This window comes from Crocodylus porosus, unplaced genomic scaffold (genome assembly GCF_001723895.1).
Source record: "Crocodylus porosus isolate Cpor-Errol unplaced genomic scaffold, CroPor_comp1, whole genome shotgun sequence".
NCBI classification, from domain to species: Eukaryota; Metazoa; Chordata; order Crocodylia; family Crocodylidae; genus Crocodylus; species Crocodylus porosus.
The window spans coordinates 81,510,643-81,520,198 of record NW_017728886.1 but is presented as its reverse complement, the minus strand read 5'-3'; the positions used below and the strand labels follow the sequence as shown (position 1 = coordinate 81,520,198).

The following is a 9,556-nucleotide window of genomic DNA, read 5'->3' as shown; positions in this document are numbered from 1 at the left end:
GGACATGGCCAGAAGCTGGACTCCCATTTCCATTGCCTCCCTTGTCCTCCCCGCAGCATTTTTGACGGGCAGTTTGTTAGTCCTCTTCATAACAGCCATTTATATATTAAAAAACTATTCTGATGCCTTCCTTGTGCGTTATCTCTTTTCTCAGATAAAGCAAACCTAGTTCCTTTAACCATCTTTCATATTTTTGTGTGTTACTCATTTCCCCATCATTTTTGTTTTCCGTTAGCTCCTCTGTCTCCAGTGCGAGGTATATCCTTTCTTAAAGTAATGATATCCAGTCAGTTGTATTTAGCTGCTTTTATTTATGCATTTTTTTCTTTTTATTAAACTATTTTTTTAACATTGGAATGTTGCCCTCTGCTGGTGGTTTCAATTTAAAAAGAACATATTGCTATTTATTTTATGCATCAGAGACCTTTTGTTATTTCAGAACATTGTTGCCTTTGTTTTTTGAAACTTAAGGACAGCCGTTGCAGTGGTGTGCTGTCTTATTGTTCAGAGCAGAAGCAGTCTCTCCTTTTTGTGATAGGATCAATTTTTTTTTTTACACATTTGCCCTTGAATCTAAACAAAAAGAGAAAATCATTGTCGTCTTCCAAACTTTTTAGGATTAAGGCCTTCAAGTGGCTAGATTCTTTTTCTGAGATCCTTTTCCAAATTTTCAGAAAGACAGCACAGAAAAATTGCATTGCATTTCAAAGTTAGTGTCAAGTTTTATGTTGGCTTGTATACAAGTACATTTTCTGGAGTAAGAATAGTAACATTTTTAGGAAGTTAATTTATTTTAAAATTGGTCAATCTATTACCAAAGCTCATGGAAGTGAAAGCACTGAAAATATATTTTCTGTAAAATATAAGCCTGTCAGTTTCAGGATCTGGTTAAATTAAGTTTATTACATTCCCATTACTTCACCCATTTCACCTACTGTGCACAGGTCTGTTATCCAGTGTATGGTGAGTAACTGGAAAACAAAGTAACTCAAGAACACTGTGAATTGATAGTGAAGTCTATAGCATAGCTGGGGATAGAATCCTGGTTTCTAAAATGGTAGACCCATGTATTCGCTGCTACACAACAGTGACTCTTGCATATATCATATAAAATCTCTGTACTTGAAAGTAGATAGTAATATTTGGCCCTTTTTTGCAAGATGCTTTAATAAATAGATCTTGCTTTGCACTTGTGTTATTAACCGCTCTTCATAGTTGTGCCAGCTAAAACATAGAGGTTTTCAGTGACTAAGGCCATATACAAACATCCGTTTCTCTTGGGAGAAGCAGAGCGTACAGATGTTCAGGACTTTTCTCCCAGGAGAAACTGAAAAATCACTGCTCCAGGGGACAAATAACTGAGGGATGTGGCAGAATGCCACCTCTGTCTCTCCCCAAAAACTCTGCTCTGTGGTAACTTGGTTAACTTGGGCCCTGCAGATGGCAGACATCCTATCTCTTTAGTACCCCGAGTTATATATATTCCTGAGATGGGGGCGGGGGGGAGGAACCTGCGCCCTCTGCCTACGTGACTGGCATTACATATCTGGGTGAGGATCTTGGGCTCCCTATTGTTCTAGAGACCCTCCCAGTGTGCCCAGCAACCAGTGATGCATTTTAAATTAGTTGGCTGGCAGACAGCAGGTGCTGGCCTCCATTGGACCAGATAAATAAGGCCATAAGGGCTATGTAAGTTAAGGGACTGCCCAGGAGGAAGGGGAGTTGTCATGATGAAAACTCATGATGAGAAGAGACCGTCTGAAACTTTCTCTCTCTCTCTCTTGAAACTCATGATTAATTAACTGCCTGCCTCCAGAGGGAATCTCCACCTGCCTCTGGATGATACTCATGAGTAAGCTACCTGAGATCTAACTAGATATATAGCTTGCAGTAACTCAGATGCATGATCAAAGGCTACCCCAGCCACCCTGTTTGCTCTGTGGGATTTCTCTGATACTGCTCAACCCTGTATCCTATTTCAAACATACTCTTTGGAACCAATAAAGTTATCCTTTGTTCCTAGCTTGGGAGACTTATTGGGAGTGGGTGTAGGTTATGCCTTGGTGTCCCCTTGGTTTGGCTAACTGAGGGAGACCACTGTTTGTGCTTCAGACTGAAGGAAGCACCCCAAGTTCTTGAAGTGGGTCAAGTACCCTCAAGGACTATGCCTGTGTTTCCCAAGGGGCATAGTGACAGGATCAGATCAGACCTTGGGTGGTGGTGGCACTACCCTCAGGCTAGCGGGTATGCTCCAGGAAGGGGGTTGGCTACATGCGAGGTGCCCTGTGGGAGGCACTTGGAGACTGGAAGGTGGTCGGGTGCAGTGAGGTGGGTGGCTCAGTGCAGGAGCACCCCCTACTGGCCCACCACAGGGGATGACCAGGGTTAAATCATTCCTGAGAGAGTTTCTCTGAAGAAAGTGAAGGTCTTGCACGTTCTCAGTTTGGAGACACTTTGTTTGAACAGAGAATGAAGATAAGTAGTGTTGTGCTTGTGTGGACAAAGTAGCCATATAGTAAAATATACTACTCAGTGGGGCTCTGCTTGATGACAGCGCTTTGTAGGCATTGTGATACTATAAATAACAAAATACGTGTTACTTCTTAATAGGAGTGTTTTTGACTTAAAACCATTTCTTAAGTAGGCATTCTGAAATTTCAGTATACACTACTATGTGCATAATTTTTAAGAAGTACATTAAAGTTCTTCTTAATTTATTTAATATACAGAAAAGAACAGAAGACAAATTCTTTACATTTTTTGTTTTAAATACCAGTCTGAGTGTTTAGGTAGAAAATAATTTTTGAAGAACTTTAAAGCATGGAATTAAGTCACATGGATAATAAATTGTACACTGCTTAATGCACATGTTTCTCAGTTCACTACCCAATCTCATCTTTGACCTTATAGGAAGAAGGAACAATGAGGAGTGGGAAGGGTGTTCACTTGTATTGTCTTATCAAGTCTTCGTATATTGGTTAATTGTTGAACTCTGCAATAAGTTAATAGCTCTTGCCTTTCTGACCCCTAATGAAAGAGACCAACATTTATGAAGAATGAATTAGAATTTGCTAATTTTTATCCTGTGGAAACTACATCAGACAGCACATTTGTGTGAACAAGGATAGCATGCTAGCCTCAGTGAAACTTTTATATCAGAAGTATACTTCGCTTTCTGTAGTGTGTAGAAACTGAGCCAAGTGTACTTATTTGGTTTTCAAGAGAATTCATAGACTTTTTTATTTTATAAATGTAGCTTCAATGCACATAAAGATCTTGCTTGGTTTCAACTTGTATGGTAGAGGGCTCCTTTTTACTGACAGAAGCATTGGAGCCAAAGTGGAAGTCATTGAGGAGACACGTACAGTTGTTCATGGCAGCTGGGAACCTTATGATATAATAGGTCATGGGACAAATTACCTTGATTACCTGAGCATAAGATCTCTTTTCATAAGGCTGTACCATTTAAAATCATATATCTGTATACTAGATGTTTTGTAAGAGCTATTCGGGACGTATTTGGTTGAGCCTTTCCAATCAGAAAATGTTTAATTTGAAATGTTAAATAAAAGGGGGGAAACTTTTTTTTTTTTAAAAAAAAGGTTATGGAAGATTTGTCACTTTCTACTATATTTTGGAATTTCTACTATAAATTTGGAATAGCTTTTGAAGTGTAAATCAGACACATGGTTTCTGGGAATGACATGTATGTATGTCAGTATGTATCCTTACCTCACCCCCTTCTTACTAAAAATTTGTTAGTGTATTATTTTCATTCCTAATTCTTGTTCCTCTTAAGTTGTGAACTTCTGTCTTTTGTTCCATGCCTTACAAAATAACTGCTGATGCATTTTACATGAATTGCTGTGATTATTAAGATTGGCTAGAAAACAAGAATTCTTGTTAAAAATATGTTGAGCTTTCAAATTTTTTCACTTTTCTGAGAACACAAAAGAGCCCTTTTCAAACTTGTGAAAAATCTCTTGCACACCCTTTCTCCTCTACTCCAAATAGTTCTGTTCTTATTCAAATATATGTCCAAAAAAACATGTTTTAGATGTGACCTTTTTTCTTAGTTGTTTTTTTCAAGATTTTGTTTTTGTTGTTACTTTTTAAACCTTAAAGTATTATCACTTCTCTCAGATAAACTTTCAGCTATTAAGCATCTGGCTCATTTGGTTTGTTGCAGATCTATTCCAGTCGAGAACTTGAAGAAACATTAAACAAAATCAGGGAAATTCTCTCAGATGATAAGCATGACTGGGATCAACGAACCATTGCAGTATGTTTTACATTCAATTTATTTTATACCATTTTAAGAAAAAAATATTTTGGAAGAGTTTTCTCAGACAATTCAAGCAGCTTTCATGCTAGATAGACTTCAAGAGGCTGAATTGACCTATATTTTCTGTACATGGAAGACCTCTTTAACATCCCAATTTGCATTTGACCGATTTTGTATGCAGGCCAGGTATGTATACTTGCTTTGCAGCTAGAGACGCTTGCTCATGCAGTTGGTACATTTAGCACCTTTGTAACTATGAGAATTTGCACCAACAACACTAGATTTTGTATGTGTACAAGTTTCTAGATTAATGTGCATACAGATCTTTACGTATATATAGCCACACATGTATATAAAAACTGAGTTCTAAGAAACAAATAAAGCTACCATTTAAAAGTATACAGTTAAAATTCTGATTTTAGCAGTGTTTCTTCTTTGTAGAGGAATGCCATTAATATTTCATAGGCATCCTCTGTTACCTTTTTAAGTTAATATTGTTGGATTGAGGTAACTTGCATCTTTTGCCAGCTAAGCTACATTTTACTGTGAGGTTTAAAAAAAAATTAGATTAATTTATCATTGAAATATAGTGTATGTAGTCAACACTTTTAACTCTTTTAAAAAGCTAGATATATGCATGGACATGATGATGTAAATTATGTATATACTCTCATCTAACTTTGTCTTTTGTTAAAGCTCAAGAAAGTGCGGTCACTGCTTGTTGCTGGAGCTGCACAGTATGACGGCTTTTTCCAGCATTTACGATTGTTGGATGGTGCTTTTAAACTGTCTGCTAAGGATCTCAGATCCCAAGTTGTTAGAGAAGCATGCATTACTGTAGCGTAAGTACAGCTTATGCATATTTATTTATTAAGTGGCTAGTTACTTTAGTACTGAAAAAACAGAGTTGTACAGTGCACTGGAGATTATCTGTGTTTAACTGTTGTGCATGTTACTTAGTTGGGAGTGAAGTCAGGTTCTAAAGCTGTAGACAATGGATGTTATTTAAGGTTTAGTATAGACATATTCCACAGCATTAAAGATATGTTTTATCCTGAGACAATAATCGGCTTGAAAATTTTATGTATTAGGGCCTGGAAATATTTTAGTAAGTGAAATATTTTTGTACAATTAGCCATTTACTTAAAACTCTTTGGAAAAGTTACATAAATGCATTGTGAACTAAGCATGGGACTATGCAAACGCATATTACAAAGGTATAACTCTTTACTTCAGAAATATTCATATTAGCTTGTAGTTTGAATTTCCTATGGATAATACTAATGTCTAGGCTTTATATTTGGATAATACTTTGACAAGTGTTCAGAAAGTTACTAGTCTGCCAAAGAGACGAAAGCGGTTTGAGTTCAAAACAAATTCCATTTGTTTTCAACATAGTCCCCCTTGTCTTCAGTGCACTTGGTCCAGCACATCTGGAGCTTAGTGATGCCTGCTTTGCCAAATCCTTGTTCAGCTGGTCCAGAACAACTTGACCTCTGTAGTCACTTCATCATCATTGAAACCCTTCGCGCACAGTTTTTCTACAAGTTGGGGAGGAGTCCTGAAGGAGCCAAAACTAGTTAGTAGGCTAGATAGGGAAGCTGTTGAAAGCCATAATTGGTGGGTACAGACATTGCAACTTAACATTTGTGTGGTGATGCATTGTCCTGGAGAAGCAGTAGTAGTCCTTGGCTCCGTGGTTCTTGTTTTTTGTTGGCTTCTTGCAAACATAACCATTTACTAGCATAGTTCTCATTTCTTGTCTATTAATCAGTTATGATCACCCTTCTGCTATCCCAAAAAACTTGTGATTGTTGCCTTACTGACTGATGCCTTCATCTTGAAATACTTGATAGATGGAGACTGTGATTTGCTGTTTCTCTCAGGACCATCTCTCATCTTGAGTTGTCATCCTGCTCATGAATTCTTGGGTGTTTTGCTTGAAGCTTTCCCCCTCCCCCCATGTGCAAATGTCAGGTTGCTCAATATTCTGGGCACTCGTCTTGCTGGAACCTTTTAATAACTTAGCCATCAATAAGGATAGCCTGATCCAGTGCTGATGTCCCCTTTCCCAGCTGTGTGCCTCACTGTTAATCTTCTGTCCCTCATTACCATCTCCTGGATTGTATCAATGTATTTTCATGGGTAACCTCTGAGAGTTGCCCTTACTTGGCTTATCTTTTAGTTCTTATTCTTGTTTGTTTAAATGTAAATGCCCAGGTTTTTTTATTATTATTATTTTGACATATCAAGTGGTAGCATTCCCCAGTGGTACGTACCTTCATGTCCTCATGCATTTCATTTGGAGTTTTCTTTGTTACAGAGGTACTTGATCAGTCAGATTTCATTCTTAATTTTTTTATATTATCGGTGGCTGACTCACTTTGACATGTCCTTATATAAGTTCTGCATAAATTTAAAGAAACAATGTTTGTCAACAAAGAAACACTTAAAATACTGACCTTAGCATACCATTAAATTGTACAGTATGTCATTGAAAAGATCTGACTTTCTGATTTCTCCTCATGTCAAAATGCTTTGATTAACAGATGAAGGTTTGAGTAATTTTTTTTTCATCTGTTGAGTTACCACTTAACTTCGGAGAAATATTTTGTTAGTTTGTTCTGTACAGGAGAGAAGTGTAATAAAAATGTTCACAAAATGTAGTCATTCTTGAAAAAATAAGTCTGCCATCACTGGAATTACACATTGTAATTCTCTTGATAACCAAAGCGGTGATCTACATCTCAATTTTAACACAAACTTCAGTAACTTCTATTTGCTTATAAACGTAGGGTCCAACCCTGAAAGCTTTTACTTCTTAGTGCTTGGTACATGATTTCAGCTTAACTACTAATTTTGTTCCGTAACACTTTCAGAAACTAAGATTTAAATTTTGTCAGCTACGCCTAGACTGATGCTTTTTTAAAAAATAGAAATGAAATGAGGAATTTAATCACATCACACTTCAGCTATCCAATGTTTTGTTTGAGGCAGTCCTGAAAGGTGCAGAAAGAGAAGTAGAGTTTTTCCTTTTGATAACTTTAAAAATAATCCAGATTCCTGCCAGAATATAGAATCTTTCTCCCTTTCCATAATCTCATTTTCTTTCTTTTCGCATTTCAATCTTTTGCTTAGTATGCAGTTTGCATATGCTCTTCATTGGTGAAATCCCTGCTCCAAACCATGGAGAGTTAAATTGCAATGAGTATGGAAATTATTACGCTCTCTGCACTTATGGTCGGAATCATGAATAAACAGATGAGTGGGGAAGAGATTGTAGTTGTCATGCAGGTTAAGCATTAAATTATATTTAGATTTAAATGTCAATAATATGTTTATATGTTTAAATGTTGAGTTTATACTATCATGGAAGGCTGATAAGCAAAAATACAATGGTGTGATCTAAATAACAGGATGCAAACTTCTGTTTTTTCAGCATGGCAATTTTAAATAGAATTTCATATAAAATAAGGCTTACAGGGAAGATTAGCTATGAGCATTTAATTATCAATTTGCCTGTAGGGTGAACATGGGTATCATTGAATTCTATCAGTCTTTTCTGCCTAAGAAGCTATTTACGTATTTGAAAATCAAAAAATGATGTACTATAACAGCCATCGTTTTGATAGATTCGGTTTTAATATGTAATTAAATTTAAATTTCTTTTTAGGTTATGAAATATGCTTTTATTAACCACTTTTATTTAATTTTCTAAATAGCCATCTTTCAACAGTTTTGGGAAACAAGTTTGACCATGGCGCTGAAGCCATTGTGCCTACTCTTTTTAATCTGGTCCCCAACAGCGCCAAAGTCATGGCAACTTCTGGGTGTGCAGCAATCAGATTCATTATTCGTGTAAGTATTCATCTGTAATGGTATTTTTTGGATATTCTTGATAAAAACACTAGTTAGTTGGTTTTAGAAAAGATGTCTTGTTAGTTTTTCCATATATAAACCAGATTTTTGTGCTCTTCTGTTTGTTTTCTTTCTTTCATTTTATTTAAAGACTAAAATGTTAGTTCATTCCTAGGCAAATCACTTTTGACAGGAGGTCAAAAATGTTATGTGTTATCAGTTATCACCACCATCATTATTACTGTGGTAAAAGGTTGGCAAGTCGGTATAAGAAGAGAAGGTAGATTTTTTTTTTTCTGATGACTTTAAGGGCTTTGGTACTTTTTTAAAGAATGGTAAATCGTGGATATATTTGTAATCCGAGAAATAAAAAAGTTTTTTTTGCCTGTGCTGTAAATGTAAAAAAACTGACCCTTGCTATCCATTAAGAAAATAACTTGTACTTTCTGTTTTAAGTTACAATTTTATCCACATAACAAAACCATTTGCAGGATACCCCCAGTACCCCAAGTTTCTCCCTGCTGTACTGCCTCTTTTCCCTAGAAAAAGACCGAGGTTGCTTTGGGATAACTCCTTTTCTTCAGAAGCTTCAGCTCCTTTGCCCTTAATACTGAAGCTGCCAACTCCAGGTGGCCTCCCCTTCAGGTTGTGGAACAAGTTTTAAGCTCCCCTCCCCACCCTTTCCATCGGAATGGCTAGCCTGGAATATCACTTGCCCTAAATCTGCTCTTTCCACTGCAAATCAGTAAGGAGACAAAACAGCAAAAGGATCTATTATCTATTAAAAGGAACTATACAGACAAAAGTGACCGTAGGTTAGACGATAAAAAGAAAAGTTTCCTACCGTCTTATCTGGGCAAAATACAGGCCACGAGGCCATTCTATCTGGCCTGTGGGGCCCCTAAAAAACTTAGAAAATTAATATTTATCTGCCCTTGGTTCCTGTCAAAGATGACAGGGACCAAAGGCAGTAGGACCCTGGGGAAGCCCAGTGGGCTCCCACAACAGCAGTCCCCCTCCCCCGGCCTCACCCCATCCAGCCGGAAGCCCCAGCAGCGGCTTCTGGCCTGGGAGCACGTGGCTGCCCTGGCAGCGCCGGAATCTCTGGTAAGGGGGAGGTGGGGGGGAAGGGCAGGGAAGGAGCCTGGGGAAAAGCTGAGTGTGGGCAGGGGGAAAGCAGCCCCTTGCCCACCCCGTGGCCAGCACCCTGCACTGCAGCCACTCGCAGCCCACATGGGGCTGCCTGTGCCTGCTCTGGATAGCCCCGTGGGCTGTGAATGGCTGCAGTGCAGGGCACCAGCCACTGGACGGGAGAGGGGCCGCTTTTCCCTGCACTCCTTCCTGGTGCAGAGGAAAGTGACCCCCCCCCCCACCCCAGTGGCTGGCACCCTGTGTTGCAGCTGCTTGCAGCCC

The 9,556-nt window shown here is 38.2% G+C and overlaps 1 protein-coding gene across 24 annotated transcripts in view; it reads left to right on the top strand.

Annotated features, from left to right (window-relative positions):
* Positions 1–9,556, top strand: part of CLASP2 (cytoplasmic linker associated protein 2) — a 220,451-nt gene that overhangs the window by 109,100 nt on the left and 101,795 nt on the right. For all 24 annotated transcript variants that reach the window (XM_019537881.1, XM_019537785.1, XM_019537770.1 and 21 more), the window contains 3 exons: positions 4,190–4,282; positions 4,982–5,127; positions 8,008–8,143. In XM_019537881.1, the coding sequence (XP_019393426.1) occupies positions 4,190–4,282; positions 4,982–5,127; positions 8,008–8,143 (375 nt within the window). The remainder of the gene's footprint in view (positions 1–4,189; positions 4,283–4,981; positions 5,128–8,007; positions 8,144–9,556) is intronic.